This window comes from Mesoplodon mirus (assembly GCF_964341445.2).
Source record: "Mesoplodon mirus genome assembly, chromosome: 18".
NCBI lineage: Eukaryota > Metazoa > Chordata > Mammalia > Artiodactyla > Ziphiidae > Mesoplodon > Mesoplodon mirus.
The window spans coordinates 782,968-810,930 of record NC_138994.1 but is presented as its reverse complement, the minus strand read 5'-3'; the positions used below and the strand labels follow the sequence as shown (position 1 = coordinate 810,930).

General features: G+C 53.5%; 3 protein-coding genes across 18 annotated transcripts in view; 1 reads left to right on the top strand and 2 right to left on the bottom strand.

The window, feature by feature from the left end:
• Window positions 1-27,963, bottom strand: part of COL1A1 (collagen type I alpha 1 chain) — a 239,087-nt gene that overhangs the window by 179,168 nt on the left and 31,956 nt on the right. The window lies entirely within an intron of this gene.
• On the top strand, window positions 77-27,115 carry ACSF2 (acyl-CoA synthetase family member 2). Of its 16 annotated transcripts, none has more exons than XM_082602886.1 (17): window positions 77-225; window positions 13,959-14,063; window positions 14,255-14,450; window positions 14,829-14,957; window positions 15,200-15,253; window positions 15,548-15,666; window positions 15,786-15,951; window positions 16,497-16,592; window positions 16,729-16,886; window positions 17,175-17,266; window positions 17,550-17,626; window positions 23,863-23,970; window positions 25,182-25,333; window positions 26,152-26,293; window positions 26,383-26,493; window positions 26,638-26,706; window positions 26,975-27,115. In XM_082602886.1, the coding sequence occupies exons 1-17, from the start codon at window positions 98-100 to the stop codon at window positions 27,023-27,025; spliced, it is 1,953 nt and encodes a 650-aa protein (XP_082459012.1). In that variant the 5' UTR covers window positions 77-97; the 3' UTR covers window positions 27,026-27,115. The 16 variants fall into 16 exon arrangements, 10 of the variants coding, with proteins under 10 accessions (XP_082459012.1, XP_082459015.1, XP_082459016.1 ...); XM_082602889.1 differs by lacking the exon at window positions 13,959-14,063 and adding an exon at window positions 759-833; XM_082602894.1 differs by lacking the exon at window positions 77-225 and adding an exon at window positions 7,864-11,863.
• On the bottom strand, window positions 18,197-22,858 carry CHAD (chondroadherin). The gene is made up of 4 exons (XM_082602897.1): window positions 20,970-22,858; window positions 18,971-19,134; window positions 18,565-18,710; window positions 18,197-18,323 (listed from the first exon to the last, which is right to left on the bottom strand). The coding sequence occupies exons 1-3, from the start codon at window positions 21,741-21,743 to the stop codon at window positions 18,569-18,571; spliced, it is 1,080 nt and encodes a 359-aa protein (XP_082459023.1). The 5' UTR covers window positions 21,744-22,858; the 3' UTR covers window positions 18,197-18,323; window positions 18,565-18,568.

Below are 27,963 nucleotides of genomic sequence, written 5' to 3'. Positions count from 1 at the left end.
GGCAGAGGCGACCCTTCCGCCTCCCCGCCCGCTCCGCGCTCGCCCCGCCCCAGCGCACTAAAAGTTTACTCGGGTCCGGACGCGGGCGTCGCGAGCCATGGCTGTCTACGTCTGGATGCTGCGCGTCGGGAGGCTGTGCGCCCGGAGCCCGGGGGTGCTGGGGGCCCGGGTCGGCCTCTCCCGGGTTTGGCAGGAAGTGGGGTTGTGGGGCGTCCGTCCCCTCAGGTACGCGGCTTGGGAGGAGAGGGACGGGCCCCGTCCCCCGGAGGGGATCTTGCGGGTCCTGCGGAACCTCGCTGGGGGCCGATCGCGCTCGGGCTGGGAGGCCCGCGGCTGCCCCACCTCCGGGCGGCACACGCGGGAGACTAGGTACCCTGCACCTGGCACCTAGGCAACAGGAAATGCTGGCCTGGCCCACGCTGACTGGGGCTGCGGCTGGTGGCTGTCAGGGAGCGTGCACTGACTCTGGGCTCTGGTCTGGGACTTTAGGTTTGTCCATGCGCGGGCACACTGATGGCCACAAGTGGGAGCCTTTGGCAGTCTGTCCCGATGGGGAGGGGCAGGGGCAAGGCCTGTGCTCTGTCCCCAGGACACTGCCTCTGAGCTGGACCCCTTGCAGGGATAAACTTGGGGATCTTGCACCCGGTGTTGTCCACCCTAGGCCACTAAGCTCAGCAGTCTCCCGTCTCCTCATCAGCCGCTGACAAACACCGCTTGGCTCCTGGCTACTTACCGGGCCTGTTTTCTTCTGTCCTCAATGCAGAGGGTGGGATGGGGGCTGGCAGGTGGAGGATGTGGGTTTCCAGTAGTTTTGCTGCCTCTACTGCAGCACAGTAAGTAATGTTACCTCCCTGTAAGATAACAGATGTGAAAGTGTGTTGATGAAGCAGAGCTGGGCTCCCGCTGATGTTATCAGTGGTGGCTTTTATCTTCAGCACCCCGCAGGCGGAGGCCTGGGCACCACTGAGCCTGCCCTGCCAGCCAGCTAGGCCAGGTACTAGGTCTGGGGTCAGGACACGGTTTTGGATACCAGGTGGAGTGTAGGCCTGGGCATGGAAAAGTGACGAGACGCCGGAAGTTCTCTGAGAGAACTGCTTGGTTAAAAAAAAAAAAGGAATGAAGTTGGAGGGAGATGCAGACTCCTCCTCTTCGGCTAGAACTCCGAGATCACAACGTTTTGAACTTGCTGGTTCCTGGAGATAGAAAGCATGCAGTACCTTCAGATCACTAGGCTTAATTTTCTGGGAAAACCCATGGCTCAGGGCAGGTCAGCAGATGGGATTCTGATGAAGAAAACGGTTCTCACCTTTTCCCCACCAGGGAAGTCCCCTGACCTTGGACCTTTTATGTGTAAACAAAGCAGGTCTCTCACCTGCTACAGGCCTACAGTTGCAGGGTAGGGGCACCAGGCCTCAGAGAAATTCTGACTCTGTCAGGAGGAGATCCATGTGTCCAGAGAAAGATTTCCTGAGCATTTGGCCTAATTCCCTCCCATTCCTGCCACTCCCTTGTGCTTGAGGCCTTACCTACTGACTGTGGTGGTCTGACCTGATTTTGCTCCTACTTTGTCCTTAAGAAGCCCTTAAGAGTCTCAAGCATTCAACAGATACTCCCGAGAATGTACGTCACGTCAAGCACAGGTCGGGTATTGTGGTTATGAAAGCCAGAGAACGCAGTCCTCGGGGAACTTGTAGTCTAGTGAGGGAGAAGATAAGTCAAGATGATCACTACTCAGTGTTCTAGGTGCCATGGTGCGGAAAGGTCCTGGACTTCTGTCCTCTGCTCTTTCTGACCTGGTCACATACAGCCTGCTTTCTTGCTGACAAACACCCCATGCCTGTTACCTATCAGATCCCCAGTTCTGTCTGTTAAGAAAAAGCAAGAACTTTGAAGCCAGACTGCTTTGGGTTATAGCCCTCCACCTACCTGCTGTGTGACCTTGAGTATGTTACCTAACCTTGGAGCCTGTGTGGAGTTTGTCACTAATGCTACCTACATGCTGGATTGACAAAGGCTTGCTCTTCTCAGCCTTTGCTTTGGGGCAGAGTTGGTACCTGAGAACCTCCAAATGGGGTCTGGGTAGGAATTTCAAGTGATTTGAAGGTAGGAGAGGATTTCCTCCTCAGCGGCCTCTTTATTGCACCTGGTTCTCTCTTCTGGCCAGTTACCAAGATGTCAGCCTCTGCCCAGCCCTAAATCTAGCCCCAGGATCTTCTGGACATTCCCCTATCCATCAAAGTCAGGGCTGTCCACAGCCTTTTTCCCCAGAAGGAAAGAAGAAGCTGTCCATTGCTCTACAGACCTCCTGAACCACCAGCCCCTTCCCCTTGTCCACACAACCCCATCCCCAGGGAAGGCAGATGGTCTAGTTTGGAGCTTCAGGGAGCCTAGGAGGGCAGAATCCAATGCTGATTCCTGATGCACCTCCAATAAGCAGGCTTCCTTCAGACCTCTAACGCTGGCCTGGGGCTGCCAGTGAGGCGGCTGTGCCCAGGGTGTTGGGAGCACTCAGAGCTGGAAAGACAGAGAGAGCCGTGGCTCAAGCCTCTCAGGATCGGGTGTGACCCTCAGAGCAGGGGCTCCAGTGACTCAGTGCTGATGGTTGGTGCAAGGGCATGAGTGGGCTTCATGGACCACCCTCCAGGGGGGTGGCTATAATCAGGTGGGACCAGTACTGGAAACTATAAAATGATGTCCCTATATGAGGGGATTCTATTAAGCTAGGAAGTGTTTTGGGTAGAAATCACAGTAGAAAAATAGACCCTTCCCATAATCTGCCAAAGATGATTAACAAGGGATTTGGTAATGATATCCTTACTACTCCACTCTAAATGTAATAATAGAAAATAAAGTATAAATTTGGACATTGTAATCAGTGACTGGTACACATCGGTTTTAGTTACGTCTCCTGCCTTGCACACAGTAGGTATGCAATCTACTGTAGAGGGTGCAGTGGGGGATACAAGGATGAATGAACTTGTTTCCAGTGGCTTCTTTGCCAGAAAGGGATCTGCAGGGGAGGATCATAGACCCACTGATTCAAGGCAGTCAGGATGCTATACCAGGAGAGTGTCAAAGCAGGGAAGAATCTGATAGGTGGGAATGGGATTAGGTAAGACTTCCTAAAGAAGCTGGAATTTGAGCCTGAGCCCTCCAATGATAGGTCTGTGGTTTGAAGGATGAAGGGTGTATACTTGTATTGATATAAACTCTTGGTTGTGCGTGAACTCTTTTGAACCCTGCGTATGAAGCCCTCCTAACATCTCCCACATTATTTATTTATTCAATCTACAGACAAAGGCTTTGGAGCCAGACAGATCTGAGTTCAGAAGAACCACTTTCTAGCTGGTAGCTTTGGGACTAAGTTAAACTTGAGACTTTTGTTATGTGTAGATAGCGTTGTCCTGAGAGTGAGAGTCAAATGAGGTCGCGTAAGAAAATTCTTCCCCACAGCCTGGTGCTAATGAGTATGAGACAGAAAGTACTTATGTAACAATGGCTTTGCACATTCCTACAGTGACCCCAAGACCCACAGTTTAGAGCCTTGTCTGGAGAGTAGGAGGAAGACCGTTCTGGCAGAGGCAACTGCTTAAACCAAGCTGGGGCTGCTCTGGCTGTGTTGACAGACCCATCCGTGATTATGCTGAGTGTTGGGATAAAGGACTGCTTTTTTTTCCCCCTTGATCAAACCAAAGTACAGGATGTAATTTCATCTCTTAAAGGGGCCTTGCTAGAGGAGTGTCCTGATAAATGACAGGAACCAATAATTCTGCCAGGGGCCTCTCCCTTCAGAAATAAACAAGCTATACTTCTACCTTAGGAATTATGTTCTGTGAATCTCATTGGCATGCATGTATTTCTCAGTTTGGGAGCTGAATGACAGGAAACCAAGCCCAGCCCGACCAGTGTGGCTTTAGGCAAGTCCCTCAACCTCTCTGGACTTTGGTTTCTTTGTAAAATGGGCCACTTGGACAAGAAGCACTCTGCAGTATTTCTGTGGACATTCTGTGATTCCTAAGGAGGCTGGGCTTTGAGACTTGGATCCCTGAATCCAAGAGGGCTGTGGTCAAAGTAGGAAGCCTTCATACTTGTATGAAATCTTACTTATGCTTAAACCCTTATGAACTCTTCCTAACCTCTGGACTCTCTTGTTTTCTCTAGTCCTCTGTGAGTGAACAGAAAACATTGAGGGTTTTGACCGTAGAAAGCTAAGAGCTAAACCTTGTATGTACCTTAGTGATGCCATCAAGGGCAGGTGTTCTGAATCAGCCTCCACCCCTGGCTCCTGTGTACTTTCCCCGTGAGCCCCGAACAGTGGCCCAAGGGAAAATCTGCAGCATGGATGCCTCCTAACCCCAAGTATTTCAGGCCCTCTGTCTTCTTGAGTTTACTGGACTCAAATAATAATTTCCTGTTTACTTTCTCTGCATGTACAAAAACACATATACACCATCAGTTTTATTCGAGCTAAAAGTGGAAGCTTCCACCAAGACAGAGTGCCTTGCTCAAAATCTTCACTGTAGCTCTTACCACTTGGGGGTTCTTTGTAGTCTGTGTTCTTTGTAAGCTGTGGACTCCTTCAGGAAGGTTATGTTGGGTGGTGGAAAGATCATGGGACTTTATGGTATAATTACAGACAGTAAAATGCACAAATCTTAGTTGTGCAGTTTGATGAATATTAACAAATGTGTTCACCCATTACTCAACACCCCAAGATACAGAACTTGTCCATCGTTCTAAAACAGTGCTGTTCAGTAGAATTATGCTGTGAGCCACATGTGGAATTTTATGTTTTCTAGTAGCCATATTAAAAAAGTAATAAGAGGGCCTCCCTGGTGGCGCGGTGGTTGAGAGTCCGCCTGCCGATGCAGGGGATACGGGTTCGTGCCCCGGTCTGGGAGGATCCCATATGCCGCGGAGCGGCTGGGCCCGTGAGCCATGGCCGCTGGGCCTGCGCATCCGGAGCCTGTGCTCCGCAACGGGAGGGGCCACAACAGTGGGAGGCCCGCATACCGCAAAAAGAAAAAAAAAAAAAAAAAAAAAAAAAAAAAAAAAAAGTAATAAGAAATAGGCAATAAGTTTAATGATATATTTTCTTTAACTTAGTATAGCCAAAATATCATTTCAGCATGTAATCAATCTTTTAAAAATTGCTAAGGAGGTATTTTATATTCTTTATTTCATAAAGTCTTCCAAATCTGGTGTGTATTTAACACTTACAGAACACTTCAATTCAGACTAGCCATGCTTCAAGTGTTCCAGAGCCACATGTGACTAGGCTACCATATAGACAGCACAGTTCTAGAAATTTCTCTAGTACCCCTTTCCAGTCAATTCCCTTCCCCAACCAGAGACTATCACTGTTCTGATTTCTAATCTCCATAGATTAATTTTGTCTATTCTTGAATCTCAGAGTATATACTCTTGTGTCTATCGTCTTTTGCTCAAAAACCAAGGGTTGCTTTTGGGAGGAGTGACCTATTAATCTTGACAAAAAATTCATTAAAGTGTGTGTTATGCATTAAACAGTTCAGCTTTCCTTGGTAACCATGGGGAAAAGGACATGATCTCCTATGCTCAATATTTCACCCTTGGGTGTGGCAGCATAAAGGCAAGCTGAGAAGTGGGGGCCTCAGAATAGGTCTAACAATGTGTCAAGGGCCTATCCCAGCAGAGAGTGGTGGAGACGGTGTGGCTTCTAGGCCCACTGAACTGGGCAGCCCAGTTACACCTTGTGGTCCCCAATATTATATCATCTAAGAACTGTTTTGGGGGTTTTTTTAATAGATTTATTTTATTTACTTTTGGCTGCTTTGGGTCTTCGTTGCTGCGTGAGGGCTTTCTCTAGTTGTGGCGAGCGGGGACTACTCTTCGCTGTGGTGTGTGGGCTTCTCATTGTGGTGGCTTCTCTTGCTGCAGAACATGGGCTCTAGGTGCGTGGGCTTCAGTAGTTGTGGCTCGTGGGCTTCAGTAGTTGTGGCGCACAGGCTCAGTAGCTGTGGCTCATGGGCTTAGTTGGGGTAATTGCAGCCTCTGACAGGGCCAGAGGCTGACCCAGGTCCCAAGAACCTCCTCCCAGCAGGTAATATGTAACAGGAAGCAAAACAAAGAGCTTCTCCCCCAAGTAGATTCTCAGACCTATGTTCTCAGGTGGCGTGGTCGTCCCTGCTTCCCATGGCTCCTTCAGGGTCCAGCTCTGCCTGTGGTCTCTGCCTGACCCTGTCAGGACCAGCACCAGCATCCTTGGTGCTCACAGGGTCTCTAGCCCTGACTTTAGTCACCAGCCCTAGAACGTCACAGAATGCTACAACTGCTCACAGGAGTCTCCTGAGCCAGCCAGCCCATGTTTTCTGTCCAGGTCCTGCTGGAAGGCTAGGCTGCACTGAGCAGGGCTGACACCGGGGCACAAGGCTTTCCAGGTGGCTGTAACCAGGGGACTAGGCAGTTCGGGTGCAGAGCCATTGTATTTGGTGCTAGGAGAGGTGAGCTGGAACCATGGGATCAGAGGCAGCAAAGAAGATGAATCAGATACCACAAATAAATCGTGGAAAAGGGCCAGTGTGGCTTGAGGGCCTGGAAGGTGAGAGCCAAGTGAGGGTGGTTCTCCATGGGCCTGAGGCACCATCAGCTTCAGGTTTGCTGCTCCAGCCCCTGTGCAACCCCAGAGGAGGCTGTGGATGGGCTGCAGTGTAAAGAGCAGTACATGCAGAAAGGGCCCCAGCGCTGCCACCCACCAGGCTGGGAAACTTAAGAAAATGAACCTCTTGCTTCATCTATAAAAATGAATAATCCTTTTTATAGATACCCTTTTATAAACACACACACACATATTTTTGGCCACCATTTGCAAATAAGTTGCAGACATCATACTATCAATATTTTCCATCTTTGCTGATCTCTTACGGTTATTTTGCTTTGATTTGTGACATGGTCATCTTTTCCTATCCTTAGTGGCCACCTGTCTTCCTTCTTCTGTAAGTTTGCAGGGTTTTTCTGTGTTTCGTGTGTGCGTGTCACTCATCTGTTTTGTGGAAAGCTGTTTGTTATCGAATGATGAGGATGTTTTTACCAACTTTTATGGTGGCATCTTGGACAAGTCGCTTAAATTCTCTCTCAGTTGGCTCCATTTGTAAGACAGGGATAAGAGCACTTGATTTGCCTGGGAAAACCTGCAAGACAGCGTTACAGGGGAGATGCTCACTGTTCTCTCTCTTCCTTCAGTTCACTACCCTGCCGGAGATTTATCCATCTCCGCCCTTCCCCACTGAGCGTGCCCATCTTTTTCATAAATCATAATCATTACACTCCTGACTTGTCATTAAACGTCTCTACAGACATTATTGGAAATTACACTGTCAAGTAGATAGTTATCAGGTGGATCCTAGTTTCCCGCTGGAGCGAGGCCAAAGCCTTGCCTCCAGTAAGCCATATTCTAAATAGTAAGCAACGTGCCCTGAGATGCTCTGTGCTCCTGTACATGGGGATCATGCATCCATGTAGGAAAAGGCTTGGCTGGGCCAGCAGTCACAGGGTACCAGGAACTGCACAGAGGGCACAAAACTGCTTTCTCATATATTGGAACTCCCAGAAAGGAAAATTCTGCTACATTCAAAATTGAGCTTATTTCTTTTCTTGAGTAATTTCTAGGATGGAGATCACAAACAGATGTGTTTGCTTGGCTTTCCCAGCATTATTTATTAATGTATGCATGTATTTTGCACAGAAGCGTTACATGCTGCTTTTATTTTTCGACAGGATGGTAAATAGATGCCACAGTCTGTTGCTGAATTTAGTTTATGAATTGTGTTTCTGTCAACACTGGCTTAAGCCCTAGAAGGGCTTCTTTTTGTTGCTGTTGTTGTGGTACGTGGGCCTCTCACTGTTGTGGCCTCTCCCGTTGCGGAGCACAGGCTCCGGACGCGCAGGCTCAGCGGCCATGGCTCACGGGCCCAGCCGCTCCGCGGCATGTGGGATCCTCCCGGACCGGGGCACGAACCCATGTCCCCTGCATCGGCAGGCGGACTCTCAACCACCGCGCCACCAGGGAAGCCCAGAAGGGTCTTCTTTTTAACTTTGTATTGAAGTATAACATAGATTCAGGAAAGTACATATATTTTACATGCTCGCTTGTTGAATTTTTGATAAACTGAACACACCCATACAACCAGCACCCAGCTGGCTGCTCTCTTGATTTCCAACAGCATAGCTAGGTTTTGCCTGTTTTGTACATATAAATGGAATCAGGCAGTATATACCTTTTTCTCTCTGGCTTCTTTCATTTCACATTTTTTAACGAGTTTCATTCATATTGTTGGGTGTAGCCATAGTTCAGTTGCTCGCATTGCTATGTAATATTGCAAATGATAAATCACTGTTTATCTGTTCTACTGTTTATGAGTATTTGGGTAGTTTTCATGTTGGAAATAATGCAAGTATCCTGTATTTTGGTGAGCACATGTATGATTTCTGTTGGCTGTATACCTAGGAATAGAATTTTGTGCATTATTTTTAAAAGGGTACAATTTGATCATTTTTAGTGCGTTCATGAATATGTGCAACCCCTACCCTTAGCGATCACCTCTCTATCCTCCCATCCCCTCTGCCCGAAGCAACCACTGACTCTACTTTCTGTCTCCGCAGATGTGCCTAACCGTAACACTTCACGTAACTGGAATTATGCAATATGTGATTTTCCGTGTCCGGCCTCTTTCACTTACCACAGTATTTTTAAGGTTCATCCATGTTGTAGCATGTATCAGTGCTTCACTCCTTTTTATGGTCAAATAATATTCCATTGTAGAGCTATTCCCCATTTTGTCTATTTATTTATCCATTACTGAATATTTGGGTTGTTTTCACCTTTTGGCTATTGTGAGTAGTACTGCTATGAACATTTGTGTACAAACTTTTTTTTAAAAGAATTGCCATAGATTTTATTTTTAATTAAGACAACTTTTATTTATTTATTTATTTTTGGCTGCATTGTGTCTTCGTTGCTGCGCGCGGGCTCTCTCTAGTTGCCTCGAGCGGGGGCTACTCTTCATTGCAGAGTGCGGGCTTCTCATTGTGGTGGCTTCTCTTGTTGCAGAGCACAGGCTCTAGGCACCCGGCTTTCAGTAGTGGCGGCACGCGGGCTCAGTAGTTGTGGTGCAGGGGCTTAGTTGCTCCGTGGCATGTGGGATCTTCCTGGACCAGGGATCGACCCCATGTCCCCTGCATTGGCAGGTGGATTCTTAACCACTGAGCCACCAGGGAAGTCCCTGTGTACAAATCTTTGAACACTTGTTTTCACTTCTTTTCGGTGTATGCCTAGGAGTAGAATTGCCAGGTCAAATGTTAATTCTATGTTTAACTCTTTGGAGAACCACCAAACTGTTTTCCACAGCAGTTGCACCATTTTACATTCCCATCAGCAGCGCATAAGAGTTCCGGTTCCTGGGCTTCCCTGGTGGCGCAGTGGTTGAGAGTCCGCCTGCCGATGCAGGGGACACGGGTTCGTGCCCCGGTCCGGGAAGATCCCACATGCCGCGGAGCGGCTGGGCCCGTGAGCCATGGCCGCTGAGCCTGTGTGTCCGGAGCCTGTGCTCCGCAGCGGGAGAGACCACGGCAGTGAGAGGCCCGCGTACCGCAAAACAAACAAACAAAAAAAGAAAGAGTTTCAGTTCCTTCACATGCTTACCAACACTTGATATTTTCTGTTTTTGTTTACAGCCTTCCTAGTGGGGGTGAAGTGGTATTTCATTGTGGTTTTAATTTGCATTTCATGTGCTTGTTGGCCACTCATATTATCTTCTTTGGAAAAAAGTCTATTCAAGTTGCTTGCTTATTTCTAACTGGGTTATGTGCATTATTTATCCTTCGTTCATTTGAGCACTTCTCACATCCCAGGCCCTGTGAAGCACTGAGGAGAAAGCAGTGGACACATTAGTTGCCAAAGGTGAAAGGTCAAAAGAATCAGTTTTTAAAAACATGCTTGTTTCCTGACTTCTCTTATGAAATCAGATCTGGCAGCAGATCCAGGCCTGAATTCTCATAGGCCCATTCTCTGTGGACACCTTTAGGTGGGGCTGTGCCTTGTCTCCAGTTCCCTCCCAGCCCCCGCCTGGCTGACTCACTCCCACCTGGCGTTTTACAATACCCGGTCCAGTAGCTAAAGGCCTACTCTAGTTGTTTTGGTAGCAGCTGGGTCTCCTGGCGGTCCCGCTCCAACTCCTTAAACTTTCCACAAACAAGCAAACAACTTTTCCTGAAACCAAACCTCTTTATTGTCTTTTTCAGGTTTAAATGGGGTATCTGCCACTTTGTTTAAGAGTAGAAAAAGAAGAGGCCACCCTTCTTGACCAAGGTGTTTGGGTGTGTCTGAGGAAGGAGAGAAGTAGAATCAGTGGTGTTTGCATTTGGGCTTTTGAAACAATGCGCGGTTCTTAAGTTTATGAGCAAATTGCATTGATATGTGTTTCTAGAACTCTTCAATCCTTTGAAGGAGCAACCTGTTTCCACCACAACCCTGCCCTACGCAGTCCCAGTTTCTTGGGTTCAATTAGTAAACAACTGTGGAAAAATAAAATTGAGATTAGCCAATCTCTGTTGATCAGATAGGGACTAAATCCAGAGCCTAAAGAAGAGAATTACCCATCCCATCCTTTCTCCCTGGATTGGGCAGGCAAGGCTGTAATGCTGGGGCAATGGTACTGAACTCTCCGCTTCAGGCTCAGCTATTTAGCAGCTGGGCAGCCCACTTTGCCTCTTTGCACTTCAGTTTCCTTACCTGTACAATGAGAGTTCATAATTCCCACCTGTATTTTTTAGAATTGGCTTAGTGTGTATCACAAAAATCCCCTCTCACCATGGTTTTAGGAGATGGGAGTTTCTTCGTCTGGGAGATGGCCAGTCTGTGGCCGGCATGGTACAGCCTGCTGTCAGGCTCCAGGCCCTTCTCTCTGTTGCTCTGTGGTGCCAAGCTCACCATGTGGTCCAAGAGAACTGTCATGGGCAGCATTACAGCCAGGGGGAAAGAGAAAAAGATGTGCTTCTCTTTAAGGGTTCTTCTCAGAACCTGCACACACGACCTCTCCTTAAATCCAATTGGCCAGAACTTTATTCTTGGACCAGACCACCTGCTGGGGAAGCTTGGAAATGTGGTCTCTATTCCACCTGGCCAAGGCCAGGTGAACATCCAAGGGTGTATTATTAAGGGAGAAGGGGCTACTGGGGTCTCTCTCATACCACCTATCAGAGCCACCATGAAGATAAAGGAGATAATACACAGGGCAATTGAACTGCACTGGGGGGAGGCACATTAATCAACCTGTTGATTTGCCAACTAGACACTCCAAGAAGCCACTGAAAACCATGGTGAATGTGTAGAAAATCAGATTCCAAACAAAATAGGACTCCGGGTCATTTTGAGAATAAGAGGGTCCGTGTTGTCAGGCAGATCCCCCCTCTCCCCACCTTTAATGATTTGTTGACAATGTGACCATTAAACTGGCTGAGATCTGTATTTCTCTGCCTTCTAATCCAGATGCTGGGCTGTTGGGAAGTGGCCTGCCAGGCTTTCAAGGGCAGTGGTAAGCCACTGAATGCACAAAATGTATATAGTTAGGACTCACCAGTTGTAAGCAACAGAAACCGAACTCGGACTGGCTTAAATTTGTCTGTTTGTTCATATTTTAGATTACACATATAAGTGAGATCATGCAGTATTAATCTTTCTGTGTCTGGCTTATTTCCCTTAAGCATAATGTCCTTTAGGTTCATCCATGTTGTCGCAAATGGAGTTCAGCTTTCCCCTCCCCGACCCCCAGACTGGCTTAAATTGAAAGAGGGAATTTATTGACTGTTGACAGTGAAAAGTCCAGAGGTAGGTAGGTTAACACGTGACTGGGTCTAGGTGTTTGACAATCTCAAGGTTAAGTCTGTCACTGGGTCTTCCTGTCTCTGTTTCTGTCTCTCTGTCTCTTTCCATCTCTCCTCCTTTCTTCTGTGTTGGCTTTTTCTTCCTAAGCAGGTTTTCTCCACATGCTTGTTGCTCTTGCAACTATCACTTTGGCAAACCCAAAGAAAAGAGCATATCTGTTTCCCAGTGGGCAAAACTGGATGCCTTCCACAGTATGCCTGTGAGTGAAGGATTTGGCTACACAGTCTCTCTTGAGGGGTGTCATGGTGACCACAGGGAACTACCTTAGTAGTTCTTTAGGTTTGTCAACCTGAGTGTGGGCTGCTGGCAGGGCTTCAGAGGCCTGTGACACCTGGCTGTTTTCTGCTCCAGCACACCTGAGGGAACCACCTGGCTTAGGTGGCTCGCTACAACCCCTTGAGAAGATTGCCCAGGTAGGTAAATAGCATCCCCTTGAGGATAACCACTGATCCAAGTCCTCAAACTTTATAGGTGGGGAAGCTGAGGCCTAGAGAGACGAAGACACAGGTATCTTAACTTGGATTCTCTTGAGAGCAAGGATTTGGGTGCTGGTGATTTATTTGTGATCCTAGGAAGTAGGAGTGAGGGAGTGCGGAGAGGAGACAAGAAGAGAAGTCAGTGTGGGGTGTGTGCAGACAACCAGGGTCTTCCCCCCAGGACTTGATGCCTCCCAGAACTGTCCAGGTAAGAAGGGGAGACTTGAGGGAGTCCCTGAGCAGACAGAACCACAGGGAACTGTCCCAGCAGCTGAAACCAGAGAGGCGCTGAGGAGACATGTCAAGGGACACCAAAGGTGTCTGTGTCAGCCACCCACCCAGCTGGTGGTACACCTGGGATGAGACCTCAAGCCCCCAACTCCAGCCCAGTGCTTGCTCGCTTCCCAGTGTGTGGCTCCGCCTCGTTGAAGTCAGGACAGCCTCCCCATCAGCCCACGCTGGGACCCGCCCTCCTGTGGGATGAGGTCTCCTCTCCCATTTACAGGGAAAACCAGTTTTGCTCCCCTCTGCCCTGCATACCTTGTTCTTCCCAGAAATTCTCCCCCATAAGCCATAAGCGGTCAGTCAGTGAAAGCCAGGCTCGGTCTCTTCAGCTCAGCAGCTGCAGGACTGAATCCTCAGGAAGGGTCCCTGGGGCCCACACCACCCAGTGGTGGCCCAGAGGAGGCCTGGAAGGATCCTGGAAGGGTCCTGGAGCATGCCCTCTCTGATGAGAACAGGGTCTGAGAGCTACCACACTCCCACCTGGGCCTGGGTGGGAGCCCAGCAGCTGTCACCCAGGGCAGCGAAGTGGGCACAAGCAGCCCTAGGCCTGTGACACTTGGACTGCTGGGGACCTCTTTTCATTTTTGTTTTTAAATAATTAATAGACTTTAGATAGTTTTAGTAATTCATAGTTTTATTTTTTAATTTTTTAAAATGTAGATTAATTTAATTTATTTATTTGGTTGCACCAGGTCTCAGTTGCAGCAGGCATGCTCCTTAGTTGTGGCTCACGGGCTCCTTAGCTGCAGGTCGCCAGCTCCTTAGTTGTGGCATGTGTGCTCATTAGTTGCGGCTGGCATGCTCCTTAGTTGTGGCATGTGAACTCTTAGTTGCGACATACACGTGGGATCTAGTTCCCTAACCAGGGATCAAACCTGGGCCCCTTGCATTGGGAGCGCAGAGTCTTAAACACTCTACCACCAGATAAGTCCCCCTAACAGTTTTAAAGTTACAGAATAACTGAGCAGATTGAACATAGAGTTCCTTATACCCACCCCCCCACCCCGCCCCGGCACAGTTTCCCTGATATTAACACCTGCATTAGTGTGGTACATTTGTTACAGTTAAGGAACTCGTATGGTACATTATCATTGACTATAGTCCATAGTACATTAAGGTTTAGTCCTTGTGTTAGACTATTCTGTGGGTTTTAACAAATACCCAGGGGCCTTTTTACTAGGAGGAAGCAGTGTCTAGGATGAGGCCGTTCCTAGCCCACACAGGCTACCTCCCTGCTTAGTCAAATCAGCGTGATTGACTTTAGTTTCCCTTTCCAGGGTTTTGGCACCAAGGCTCCAGGCCCCTGGCACTGAGTGGAAACTGGGGAGTAGGTTGGGGAAAAGAACCTTCTCTCTGATTAACGACAGGAAGTCAGCCTCCAGGTTTGATCTCCCAAGGGCGAAGCAGGTCCTAAGTTAAATGATGACAGTCCCTGGGGATGGGGCGGATCAGACAGTTTCTGGAGTATCCCGCACACATTGTAAGCAGCCTACCTCCCAGCGGGGTGTGCCAGCCTTTTTTGCCAGGGACACCTGGGTTGGTGCAGTTGAGCCCACAGCCCCTCTCCCCACAGTTCTGGAGAGATGGATCGCACCGCCACCCTGCCCATCGGAGGCCTCAGCTATGTCCAGGGCCATACCACATTGCACCTTATTAACAAGACTGTGGGGCAGTGCCTGGATGCCACAGCACAGAGGGTCCCGGACCGAGAGGCCTTGGTTGTCCACCACGAAAACATCAGGTTGACCTTTGCCCAGCTCAAGGAGGAGGTGGGTCCTGACTTTGAACCCTCAAAGTGGGCAGGTGCTGGCCCCCAGGCTGCCCTGGCTGGGTGGAGCAGCAAGGGTGGTGCCTAGCTGTGGGGCAGGGTGCTGGGGCTGCCTGAGAGCCCCAGGGGACGTCGGGAGAGGAGGGCAGGGCTGAGGCAGAGGTGGCCCAGGTGCCTCCTGCATCAGTCGTTCTTGGGACACTGGTTAACTATGCATGTTCCCAAGCCCCCTCCAGATCTGCTGAGGCCTAGGTATCTGCCTGTCCCTTGTTCCCAGATGGTTCTGATGTGACCCTGGGCCAAAGGTTAAGGGGCAAGTCATGGGCCCCTTTCTGCTCACCTGCATCTCACCCTTTTGCGCCCTGTCTGTTTATACCAGGTGGACAAAGCTGCTTCTGGGCTCCTGAGTATTGGCCTCTGCAAGGGTGACCGTCTGGGCATGTGGGGACCCAACTCCTACGCATGGGTACTCATGCAGCTGGCCACGGCCCAGGCAGGCATCATTCTGGTGAGGAGGGGCTTGCCTGGCACAGCTGGCTGTGAGGGGGGGGGCATCATTCGGGGGAACCCCCTGGGCCCTTGGCCCCAGAATCATTCCAGTGCCTGGCTGGTTTCAGACCAGCTAGTGCTTTCTGCTGAAGCCCACCAAGGAGGCCTGAAGGTACAGGGTGCTGCCTCTGAGGTTGGAGGGGCAGTGAGAGGGACAGGGTCTGCCCAGGACACATGATGTACCCTCGCTGTCTCCACCAGGTGTCTGTGAACCCAGCCTACCAGGCTATGGAGGTGGAGTATGCCCTCAAGAAGGTAGGCCCATTCCTTGCCTTGGTGGGGGTGGGGGAGCCAGCTGGTGCCTGGCACAGGGGGCTTCCAGTTGTCATAGAGGGCTGACTGGGCTGGGGGGCCATGCTCAAGTGAGTGACCCCCAGAGTCTGTTCTTCCTTAGACGGTGGGTGGGAAGAGTGGGTTGTTGGTCAGACAGGCTCGTGTGTGTGTGTCGTGGTGGTGGTGTGTGTGGGCAAGAGAGCACCTGTTAGGACGCCACCACATCCCCAGGCTGGGGCTTCCTGCTGACCGTGGTGGGGCGCTCCCCTTGTACAGGTGGGCTGCAAAGCCCTCGTGTTCCCCAGGCAATTCAAGACCCAGCATTACTACAACATCCTGAAGCAGATCTGTCCAGAGGTGGAGAAGGCCCAGCCAGGGGACTTGAAGAGTCAGAGGTGGGGGTGTCCCAGATGGGGAGGGGTGCCTCATGCAGCCTCCTGGCCCCCTCAGCCCTTACCCATCTCTGTGGGCCCTTCCTCAGCCCCCGACTCTCACCATGCTCCCTTACCCCCAGGCTCCCAGATCTGACCACAGTCATCTCGGTGGACGCCCCTCTGCCGGGGACGCTGCTCCTGGATGAGGTGGTGGCAGCTGGCAGTCAAGAGCAGAACCTGGCCCGGCTCCGGCACACCCAGCAGCTCCTGTCCTGCCATGACCCCATCAACATCCAGTTCACCTCGGTAGGGCAGAGGTCTCCTGTCCCGAGCGCAGGCTGGCACACTAACCCTTGCCCGCCATGTGGCCCTCGCCTGAGAAGGAGGAGGCGGCAGAGATCAGGGGAGAGCAAACACTCCTCTGGTGGGGCCGGCCCTAGCTGTCTTCTCTGCCCCGGAAAACATCAGCAACTGGGGTCCTTGTCACATGCTCACCTCCCCTGGCCCTCTCGTCCCCAGATGCACTGAGCCACCACAGGTCAGAGCCCCTCGTTTAGCAGATGGGGAGACTGAGGCCCAGAGAGGGCATCTGCTGGTGAGCCACAGAGTTCTCTGAGCCGCCTCATGAGCGGCATAAGGACAGACCTTATTTGCCACCTTTGTGGATTCTAACACCTGGCACCGTGTAGGCATGTGGCGAGTCTTTGTGAATACGTACTGAGTGAATGAATGGATCTGGGGCAGCCGTCTCGGTCTCCTGACTCCCAGTCCAGTGCTCTTCCATGCACTGGCCCAGGGTGGGAAGGAGATGGGATGAAAGAGCCCAAGCCATCACGTGCTTGTCTTGTCAGGGGACAACCGGCAGCCCCAAGGGGGCCACGCTCTCCCACTACAACATTGTCAACAACTCCAACATGATAGGACAGCGCCTGAGACTGCACCAGAAGGTGAGGGGGTGCTGGCCCAGCAAGGGCTTCCCTGGCACCGTGCCGGTGGGCGGGGCTTGCTGGGCTCCCCCGCTGGCTAGAGGAACTGGCTTCCGGGGGCCCCGCAATAGACCCAGCCTCCTGCTTCCATCTCCAGCCACCAGACAAGTCACGGGTGGTCCTGCCCAACCCCCTGTACCACTGCCTGGGTTCCGTGGGAGGCACAATGGTGAGCTTGATGCACGGGGTCACCCTCATCCTGTCCTCTCCGGTCTTTGATGGCAAGAAAGCGCTGGAGGCCATCAGCAGAGAGAGGTGGGCATCAGTGGACAGCCATCTGTGGGCTGATCAGACCCTCCTATTCCTCACTCCTGGGCCCTGATCCCTTTCCAAGATGTCTCTTCCCTCCAGCCAGGAGAAATGGAGATGGGGTAGTGGGAGACCCCCCAGGAGAGGACCAGTTCCTCCCTCCAAGGAGCTTCTCCTGCCTGTTCCCCACAGTTGCAGCCTTGGCCCTTACTGTAGGGTCAGGGTGGGGTGGTGAGAAGGGGAAGTTCCCTTCTACTTCCGAGCCTGATTCTGAGATGTACCTCCCTCATGCAGAGGCTCCTTGCTGTATGGAACTCCCACCATGTTCGTGGACATTCTGAACCAACCAGACTTCTCAAGTTATGACATCTCAGCCATGTGTGGAGGTGGGATGGGGCCAAGGGTGGCAGGCCAGGACTGGCCCAGTGAGCTACATATGTGCCCACTCTTTCATTTAGGGGCAAGAAGGCCACTGTAGAAACATGGGTGGGAGGGAGGCAAATCCCCAGTGTCCCTAGACTCCAGCCCGAGCCCAGCTGCCTGGTCTAGGAATAGGTCCGGGGTTGGGGAGAGAAGGGAATGTTATTTCCTAAAAAGGGCCGTAGGTGAAGGGAGGGTCCACTGGGCCTGGAGAAGGTGGGAGCTGTGTCAGCCCTCTCTCTGATTCAGGTATGATCGGTGGGTCCCCTGCATCCCCAGAGCTGATCCGAGCCATCATCAACAAGCTGAACATGAAGGAACTGGTGGTGAGTGGAGGACGGGGCTGGGCGAGAAGAGATTGTTGGGAGTGGGGAGGAGCCCAGCCTGGGTCTCCAAGGAAGACCCTCCGGCTGGCCCTCATTCCAGAAAGCAGATGTGAGAAAAAGCAGTCTTACCTAATCAGCAGCTCTCAAGTCACAGAGATAGGTGACAGGGGAGTAAATATTACACATACATAAATTTATATTTATAGAAATCTGGGGAAGAAATGCAGCACGGGAGGATGTGTGGCAAAGCACCAGTGTCCGGCTAGAGTGTCCTGGCAGGCGGGGGCTGGCAAAGTTGGGGGTAGGGGCTTGAGACCCTTCCTGGAAGCAAGGGGTGGGTCAAGGATCTGATGTTTGTTTCCAAATGGCAGGGAAAGGGGAGCAGAGATGAGGATTCTGGAAGAGTGGCCATCCTGATGGCCACCGTGTTCCAGTTCTACAGGACTTGGGGAGTCTCAGCAACAGCTTCTCTGAGAGGAGCCGTAGCCGCGGGGCCAGGCGTGATGAAGCTCTCACCGTCAGGTGGAGCCGGGTTTGTGCTGCATTGCCCGAGTCCCCTGCCAGGACTTGTCTAGGTGTGGACAGCTCTGTGCATCAGCAAAGGCTGTGGGGAGAAGGTGGGGGTCAGAGGTGGGAGGATCAGTAGTTTCTCCGGCAGAAGGCAGAGACCAGTCACCAGGACCGGCTGGATCAGGACCTGCGGTGAGGCAAGGATTGGTGTCAGGGCTCCAACAACCTAGACGGTGTTTGGAGAGAATGGTGGTGGTCCTGGGCAGGATCATTTTCCCCCTTAGAGGGGGAGCCCCAGTCCTCCCCTCCTCTCCCTGCAAAAATGGAGGCTCTGCATGCCCGTTCATGGTGGGGAAGTATCCTGGGACACCCTCCTCACTTCCAGAATCTCCAGAGAGGGAATGGGGGACCTGCCCACCGGGCCCCACCTGTTTAATGGCGGCCGGCTTTCTTGGACCTCTTAGTGGGGAACTTGCAGCCGCGGAAGGCGTCCGTGTCACGAATGTGCTGGCCCCTGAACTTGGCGGGCGACACGCAAGTGGCATCAGGGCGGGAGGTCTTGGCTTCCAGCCACCTGGAGAGACAGAGAGTTGCTGGGGTAGGGGAAGAGAGTAAGAGTACTGGAGGAAGGGACAGTGAGCCATGGGGCCAGGTTGACTTGGCTTTAGGGGAGTCTGGAACTGTCATCTTCATGCAAATCGGGAAATGCCCAGGGTTCCACGCCTATTAGGTAGCAGATCTAGGACATATGCCCAGGATGTCTTAGTGCAGGGCCAGTGTGTCCCTACTCCATCACATGAGCGTGTTCTGGGGGTACCACGGGGGTCCTCTCACCTCCGCAGTCCCTGGAGCTGGCAGGTACATTTCCAGGGGTTGTTGGTGAGGGTGAGGGTCTCCAGGCTGTCAAAGGGGAAGCTGGAAGGCAGCTGGTTCAGGCGATTGTTCTCCAGATGGACATGTTTCAGCGTGGTCACACCCAGGAAGGCACCATCAGAGAACTAGGGAGGGAGGTGGGCACGAGTGAGCACCCCAGCCCGTGTCTGGCCTCTCCCACCTCTGTGGCCCCAGAGGGGCAGGGTCCTTCCCTGGACGTAAGCAGTGGCACCTGAAGAATTTCACAGTATGACTAAGTTGTCTCAGATGACCTAATCCATACAACCACCTTTTGAGATAGGTAGTGTTATTTCCAATATGTAAATTGGCAGGGGGGCTGGGGAGGGGTTAAGTCCCTTGCCCAGGGAGTCAACAGTAGCTGCAGGACCACATCCAGCTTCTCCCCTGGCACCATGCTTCCTGCACAAACACTGGGGCTGGGGAGGCAGCCAGAGCTTGGCCCCAGTGGCCCAAGCTGGCACACAGTGAAGCTGATCAGTGTTTGGTGCGATGGGCAGTGGGCCCAGGTTCCCCACAGCCCCCGGGGTCCTGGGATGTCCCCCAGCCTATCCTCACTGCTCCCTCACTGCCTGCCAGACTCTATTTGTGGAGCCACCTCGGTGGAGGCTTGGGCCAGGTTGGCTGGCTCCAGAGGAAACATTCTATTGGTGCCCATACCTTGGCCCAGACGTCCCAGTTCCTGCCTGGCCTCCCCTGCCCCAAACGAGCCCCTGCTGCCCTGCTCCACTTCCCACTGAAAGGCCACGCTGGCAATGGTGGGCCACGGGCGACTCTGACTTCTGCTGGGCAGCGGCTGGGGCTGAAGACGGGCAGGCTCAGGCAGACCCTGTCCACCCAGACGAAGGCTGGTTGCCGTCCAGGTAGGATTCTGCCCTCATCTCTGTGCCTGTGGCCCAGGGAAAGGTGTGAAGTTCCCTGGTGATCAGACTGCTCTGATGACCATCTCCCCCACCTTGCCCTGGTCCCTGCCCAAACCTCCTGGCCGGAGCCCCTACACCAGGGTGATTTTCCAGTCCCAAGGAAGGATTCCACTCCGACCCAAGGCAGCCCCACCTGGCCAGGTGCTGGGCATCACAGGGGAGGAAGGACTGAGGATGCAGCCAGGAGATGGGTCTGGTGACGGGGCGGGCAAAGGGCAGTGCGTTGTCTGGGACACAGTGAGGCCTGGCCAGCCTTTCCTATGGGGAGATACCTATAGGGCCCTTGTGCCAAAGGATAACAGTGGTGAGTGGCTCTTGCCTTTGCCCCTTCACGGAACCCGTGGGTGCATGTCTGCAACCTGGGCCAGGCCCCCTGTCCCCACGCAGCTGAAATGGACCCGAGAACGCAGTGGAATGTATGTGTGTGGACGGGGGGTGGGGATGGGGGATCCATCAGGGCCTCTGGGAGGCATGGAGGAGGTCTTCCTCGGGTATGTGCTCCTCCTCACCCCCCAGCCCCCCACCCCACCTTAGCACACTCCCCACCAGGAACAGGGTGTCTTTGTGGGCCTGATTTGCCCAGCTCCTCTGGAAGGCTCCTCAGTAAACAAACCTCCCTTTATGGGTTGGTAGTTTTACTGGAGACGAGGGAAAAAAACAGCAGAGGAGAGGTGGAAGGCCCACCGGGAAGAGGTGGCTGCTGCACACAGCAGGGGCTTTGGGAGCCCTGGACGCGCCTCCTGGGGGCCATCGGTGGGGCCAGGGCAGCCCCAGCTCTGTTTATAAGTAGGAATCCTAGGCGGGCAGCGGCCGAGACTAGGGACGGGCAGCAGGGCGGGATTTGGGGTGAGAATGTGACAAGATGCGGACACAGGTAGCAGAGCTCCTCAGCTTGGAGGCAGCCACAGGAAGAGGCGATTTTAGGGGAGAGGGGATGGTGCCCAGCTGTGGCCCCGGATCCCTGGGCCTCCTGGCAGTGAAGAAGGAGCCGGGGCAGAGCCCTGCAGCCAGGAGCTCACCTTCTCCAGGTTGGTGTTGTCCAGCCAGAGGGTCTCCAGGTATCTGCCGAAAGACTGGAAGGCCTGGTCGGGAATGCTTCTCAGGGGATTGTGGGACAGCTTCAGGTCCTCCACCACCCGCAGCTTGCTCAGAGCAGCCAAGGGGTAGCTGGACAGCTGGTTCCTGTCCAGGTAGAACTTGGCGAGGTTCTCCACGTCATCCAGCGTGCCGGGCTGCAGGGAGCTGAGTGCGTTTTCCGACAGGTAGAGCCAGCGCAGGTCCTTGGCGCCGTGGAAGGCGCCTGAGCGCAGCTCGCGGATCTTGTTGTTGTTGAGCTGCAGGATGAAGAGGTTGACCAGCGGAGAGAGCAGCCCCCGGGGCAGCTCGGTCACCTTGTTGTGGTCCAGGTAGAGGTAGGTGAGCTCGGTGAGGTCGTCGAAGGCGCCGGTGCGCAGCACGCGGATGTCGTTGTGGGACAGGTACAGGTAGATGAGCTGCCTGAGGCCACGGAAGGCGCCCGCGGCCACCTCGCGGATCTGGCAGCGCTGCAGATGCAGCGACACGAGGTTCGGCCCGGCCCGGAACGAGTTGGCAGCCAGCACCGGGAATTTGTTGCGCTGTAGGTTGAGCAGCTTGGTCTTCTCCGACACCTTGGGGATCTTCTGCAGCCCCACCTTGTCGCAGATGACGTGCTGCAGGTCACCGTGGCAGTGGCAGTTCTGGGGGCAGGCGGCCAGCGCCGGCAGCAGACTGGCCAGGAGGCCGAGGCCGAGCAAGAGCATCGGGCGGGCCATGGCCGGGACGCCTGGGGCCGGGGCTGGGGGCAGCGGCAAGTCCTCAGTGCTCGGTCTCCCGCCCTATTTATACAATGGCCCTGACCACAGCCGGCAGCCGGAGCCAGCTCCTACGTGGAGCCGCGAGGCCGCCGGGTTAACTCCCTCCCGCCCGGAGCTGCGCCCCTGCCCTCGAAGGGGAGGAGCCCTCCCACCCTGGGGACGTGTGGTCCCCTCTCTCCCTGCCCTCGCATTCTGCTCCCTCCCCACCCCGACCCCCTTCCCCACCCCCACCCCCACCCCCGCAGGGGTGGGTATGGGTGTGTCCAGGGCCCAGAGTTTACACCAAAGAGAGGGAGGCGTTCCCTGAGCTTATTTGTTTGCTCAAGTCTGAGCCTCCACGTCTCCCCCCTTCTGCGCTCGGCCGTGTGCCCTGGACCCAGCAAGGGAGGAAGCGGGGCCGGACAGCCGGACGCGAGTCTCGCCGCAGTCGCCGGCTGGCGGCGCTTTAATGGGGCTCTCTGGCGTCGGGCTCCCCTTCCAGCTGCACCCGCAGCCAGCCCTCGGGAGGTGGGAGCTCTTCCCTGCCCTGGACTGGCCTCTGGCCCGGCCTCTGGTCCCTCTCTCCCAGCCCCGGGCTTGAGTTTCTGTCCCCTGCACCGCCTATGCCCCTTTGCCACGACTGAAGGTAACCAGAAAAGTGGGACCTGGGGGCAAGGGGAATGACCCACAGGGCTTGGCAAACACCTGAAGACCACAGGCACAGTCGCACCGTCTGCCCCCGTCCTTAATCTCCCTGAAATGTCCCCACCTCCTCATCCCCACCCCCAGCGGTCAGGACCCCTTGGTGGGGGGGGGGGGTTCTTCCAGGGTGGCGGCCAGAGAGGCGTCAAGGTGTACTTGACAGAAGCCACACCTGGGCAGTGGCCCCAGGACTGTGAGGGCAGGTGAGGGGGCTGGGTCCTGGCTACAAGGGACCAGCCCTGGACAGCTTGAGCTTCTGCACCCTAGGTCCTGTGGGCAGCCCTGCCCCAGCCGACCAGGTCTCTGTGTGTCCACGTGCCAGCCACGGTGTCCAGATTTTTGTGGAAAGGGGAGAGTGGGCAGGCAGAGTCTCAGCTCTGGCCCCAAAGCGAGCTCTGAGCTGATGGTAGGGGTTCTTGTCTGTGTGTTTGGGGGGGGGGGGTGAGGGGAGGAGCCAGACCCCAGCTCTCTCCAAACCCCAGCTATGCCTGAGTCATTTCCACTACCACAGAGGAAATGGGGGGTAGGTTGAAGGATGAGAAAAGGTCTGGTGTCTTCGCTGGCTGGAAGGAACCTAGAACAGAGGGCAGCCAGCCCCTCTCCCTTCACCCAGCACTCAGGTGTGGAGGCCTGCCCTCTCCTAAGCCCCTTTCACCTGTCGCCTCTAGATGGGGGCCATAGTTGGCCGAGAACACTGCCTGGTGATGTTCCTCCAAGGTTGGCTGCTGGTTTTCTGTTGCTTAGGATGTCCTGACCACTAGAAGGCGGGGGGGGGGGGGGGGGGTTGTGCCACTGGCTTTTTAAATCCTTGCTTTGGCTGTATTTTTATTTTGAGGAAAATAAATTTACAGGAAACTCTCCAGAACTTGGGGGGCACCTACCCCAAGGCTAGGCACTTGTCCCAGGTTTCGGGTGGGTTGTGTCTGTCTAGCTCCCAGCTGGTCAAGGCAGGCTGGCTTTCTCATCAAGTTTATGGGTCCTTCAGCTTGGAAGGGTGGGGCAGGGGATGTTGTGGCCCAAAATCAGGAAGGGAGTGCTAAGACAGCCGGGGGAGGAGGTGGAAAAGGCTGGGACATTGGTAACGCTGGGAGCCACAGGCTAAAGCATGTGGTTGCTCCAGGAAAGAACAAAGACCGAGAGCCCGGCCGGAAGAGGATGGCTTCCCTGCTCTCAGTTTTATTTCAGACCTGGGGCCCCTGCTAGTTGAGCTAGTCTGCAATACATCCAGTGCCTCTGCCTCCTGACTTCTGCGGAATATGCCTCTTTTCCCCCCATTCAACTGCCTTCCACTCTCCCCATTCCCCGCCCCACCCCCCACCCGGTTCCTTCCCTCAGGGTTTCCCCATCCTGCTGCAGTCCTGGGCTCTGTTCCAAACACCCTTTCTGGACCCTCCAGGTGGTTTACGGATCCACAGAGAACAGTCCCGTGACCTTCATGAACTTCACCGAGGACGCTGTGGAGCAGAAGGCGGAAAGTGTGGGCAGGATCATGCCTCACACAGAGGTGGGCCCCAGACCCCACCTCCCACCGCTTGCCTGGGGTTCACCCCCTGGGATATTTATTGCTTTCAATTGGAGATCCAAACTGCTCACTCAAGACGCTGAGAGCCCGCAGCAGCAAGGTCTTGCAGCAGCAAGGTCTTCCCGGGCCTGGGGCTTTCTCTGTGGGCTGAGGCCTGAGCGGGGAAGAGCTGGAACAGTGGCCAGCCGCAGCTGAACTTCTCTGCAGCCTCCCTTCCTGTCTGAGGTGTGTTTTTGCCAAGCCCACTGTCTGTTTTGGGGCAGCCAGAACAGCCTCAGAGAGGATCCAGGGCACAGAGATTTTTCCTACACAGCTCTTTCTCTCCCACAGCCCTGCCCTCCCCACCCGCCCCCACTCACCTCGGCAGAGGGCCTCTTTTCGCTTGGCATAAACAGTTTCCCAAGCAGCTTCTTCCTCTGGGGGTCCCTTGAACCTTGAAGGCTGACCCAGAGCACCTTTCGCTCTCAAATTCCCAGCCTCTAACGCTGGTGCTTTATGCCAGCCCGTACCTGGTTTCCCCTCCCCGCTTGTGCCCTTGCCCCTCTGGGGTCACTGCCAGAGTGCTTCCCCAGGGGCCACTGCCCTTCTCCCTGCAGTGAGTGTGCAGTGACATCAGCCCCCTCCCATGTGTCTGACAGCCTCACTGCCACTCGCTGGGATGCCCACCTGTGAGGTAGACGGGGCAAGTGTAGTTCTCCCCATTTCACAGATGCAGACACGAGGCACACAGGCTAAGCTTTCCTTGCACGTTGGCTGTGGCTCATCTCTCAACTAGGCTTTCAGATTCTGCCTGTTTGCCACCTCTTCTGTTTACATGGCCCTGCTGTGCCACCCTCTTCGGCTTCTTTATTTACTGCTTAATGGGAAGTAAGAGGAGACTCCCCTTTCTTGTGCATTGTTTATAATTCTTCAGCTGGCCTGGCTCCCCCGCAGGCTTCCTCCTCTGAGCAGCTCCTTTCCACTCTGTTTCCTCAGCACCTCCTGGCCTGGGCCTCAACTATTCTTTCATGCCCAGCTCCAGTGTCAGACTGGTGATGGATCTACTCCAGCCTTTGTCTCCCTTCCCTGGGGATGGGCATAGCCAGGGGGCTTCATCACTAGGGGGAAGGAAGGCAAAGCTCCCCCCATCCTGAGGGCCCCCCATCCTGAAGTGAGAGGGTGGGAGGCCCCAGCCTGAAGCTGCCTGGTCCCAGGCCCAGATCGTGAACACGGAGACGGGGACACTGGCAGAGCTGAACACACCTGGAGAGCTGTGCATCCGAGGGTACTGCGTCATGCTGGGCTACTGGGGTGAGCCCTGGAAGACCGAGGAAGCAACTGGACAGGACACGTGGTACTGGACAGGGTGAGAAGGCAGGGCAGTGTGGAGAGCTGGGCTGCCGAGGGGAGGCTGGGGCTCCTGGGGCTGAGCTGGCAACATTGAACTAGAACAGGGAGAACGTGTGTGTCAAGATGACCCCTTTACCTCTCCGAGACTTAGTTTCCAAAATGTATAAAATGGGGATGACCATAGTCTCCAAATAGGGCTCCCAGAAGGACCAAATGCAGCACAGATGAGAGCACCTGGGACAGTGCCTGCAAAATCTGAGCCCAGATTCAGTCACTCATTTAATTCAACACGTTCTAATTATGCACCTGCCATGTGCCAGCACTATTCTAAACACCGGTGGTCCAGTGGAAGGCACAATGGGAAGGATCCTGCTCTTACTTCCCACCTATCTGGTGGAGGGAGACAGATACAAACAAGATCATTTCAGACATTTATATACATCGCGAAGAAAATAAAATAGGATCATAAGAGAGAGAGTGGCTGTGGTGGGAGGGGAGCTTCCCTTTATCGGGTGATCAGAGAAGGCTTCTCTGAGCTGGAAACGTTTGTGCTGAAACCTGAATGATAAAAAGAGGCCAGCCATGAAAATGATATGTATAGATATGTTTAGAGAGAGAGAGAAAATATGCCACAGGTATGGGTCTACTTGGTTTTATCTGCCTCCTACGTTAGACTGTACGATCCCGGTCATGTCTTGTTAATGCATATGCCCCAGAGTCTAGAGCAGTGAAAGACGTATCGGAGGCGCTTGATAAATGTTTGCTGAGCGAGCGAGCGAGCGAGCCAGCCAAATGAGGCAGAGGTGAGAGGCGGCTCCTGGGTCTTCCTTGCAGAGACATTGCCATGATGGACGCGCAGGGCTTCTGCAAGATCCTGGGCCGCTCCAAGGACGCGATCATCCGCGGCGGTGAGAACATCTACCCCGCTGAGCTCGAGAACTTCTTTCACACACACCCACAGGTGCAGGGAGTGCAGGTGAGCCCAGGTGAGCCCAGGTGAGCCCCCAAGAGCAGGGGACACGGATGGGGATGGGGATGTCTGATATCTATCTGTGACTCTGGAAGGTGGTGGGAGTGAAGGATGAGCGGATGGGGGAGGAAATCTGTGCCTGCATTCAGCTCAAGAAAGGGGAGAAGACCACAGCGGAGGAGATCAAGGCTTTCTGCAAAGGGAAGGTGGGACCCTCAACCCACCCCAAGCATCACGATGTTGCTCAGTTCTCCAACACCCTCCGCCTGCCAACCTGTCAGCCCACTGTCCCCTACACCGAACTGTGGGACCCCGCCCAGCCTCATGCTTTATCTCCCTCTGGTCTGCAGATCTCCCACTTCAAGATTCCCCGATACATCGTGTTTGTCACAGACTACCCCCTCACCATCTCAGGAAAGGTGTGTAAGGAGACCAGGGAGGGCTAGGGGAGCCCGGGGCCCAGGTGCAGAAGGTCAGGCGGCCTGCCTATACCTCCCTGAGTGGTGGGCCACATTCTGTTGAGAGGCTGGCAGTAGGGTAACCAACTAGTCAGCTCATCCTGGTCTGCCCCAAACTTGCCTGGCTTTAACCTGAGAAACTCCTCAGTCCTAGGCAAACCAGCTGGGCTTGGTCACCCCAGCTGGCAGAGGCCCACGCCTGGTTCTCACGCCTTTCCCTTTCCTCTAGGTCCAGAAATTCAAACTTCGAGAGCAGATGGAACAACATCTAAACCTGTGAATAAAGGAGTGGGGAGGATCCTTCCTCCCTGCCCTTCCCCCGCATCCCCTTGTCGGCTCTGTGATTTGGCATAAAGAGCTTCTCTGTTTACTTTGGCTGGTCTCTTGCTGGCGGTCTCTCCGCAGCTGCTACAGGATGGAGAAGGGAAGAGACCAAAGCGCTTTCAGACCTCCTATTCCTTGTCATCGATGGTACTAAGCACTTTGGCGTGCATTATCTACTTCATTTAATCCTCACTCGATTCCTTTGAGATTCCAACACAATATTTTTTAGGGCTATACTCATTTCTGATTCACCCATTTAAAGTGTTACATCCATGGTTTTTAGTATATTCACAGATATGTGCACCCGTCACCAAAGTCAACTGAAAAAATGTTCATCACCTTTTAAAAGGAAACTCCATACCCTTTAGCTATCATCCTACATACCCCTACTCCCCCATCCCTCCCAACCAACCCAGTTTTCAGTGAACCTGGGGCTTCCTTGATGGGCAGATAAAGCAGGATAAAGCAGGCTGTAGCCTGACCTAAGAAATCACAACAGCTGAGCACAGCGATTTCCAGTTCACAGAGACAGAAAGAAAAGCTCCTTCTGCTTGCAAGCCTTACTTCCCAGTGTGTCTGCCCTCAGCAGCAGCAGCCTCCTCTTTACTTTTTAGAAAATGAACATAAATTTAGGGTATTCTGAGTGCCAGGCACTATACACATACAGGTGCATCCATATACATTTCCTGTTGAAATTTTCCCAATGACACCGTCAAGTAGGCATTAGCCCCATTTCACACACTGTGAAACTGAAACTCAAGAAGCTCAGTGACTCGCCCAAGGTCACACAACTGGAATTAGGGAACCCAGCTGACTGACTCCAAAGCCCATGATCCTTCCACTTTCTGGGACAGTTCTTCAGGTGCCTGCTTGTCCAGCCCTTCACCTGAACCC

Coding starts and splice junctions, on each gene's coding strand:
- ACSF2 (XM_082602886.1), top strand. CDS start 98: ATGGCTGTCTACGTCTGGATGCTGCGCGTCGGGAGGCTGTGCGCCCGG. Junction 14,064..14,254: donor GACAGGAAGTCAGCCTCCAG/GTTTGATCTCCC, acceptor CTCTCCCCACAG/TTCTGGAGAGATGGATCGCA. Junction 14,958..15,199: donor CCCAGGCAGGCATCATTCTG/GTGAGGAGGGGC, acceptor TGTCTCCACCAG/GTGTCTGTGAACCCAGCCTA.
- CHAD (XM_082602897.1), bottom strand. CDS start 21,743: ATGGCCCGCCCGATGCTCTTGCTCGGCCTCGGCCTCCTGGCCAGTCTG. Junction 19,135..20,969: donor ACAACACCAACCTGGAGAAG/GTGAGCTCCTGG, acceptor CTCCCTCCCTAG/TTCTCTGATGGTGCCTTCCT. Junction 18,711..18,970: donor CAGCTCCAGGGACTGCGGAG/GTGAGAGGACCC, acceptor CTGTCTCTCCAG/GTGGCTGGAAGCCAAGACCT.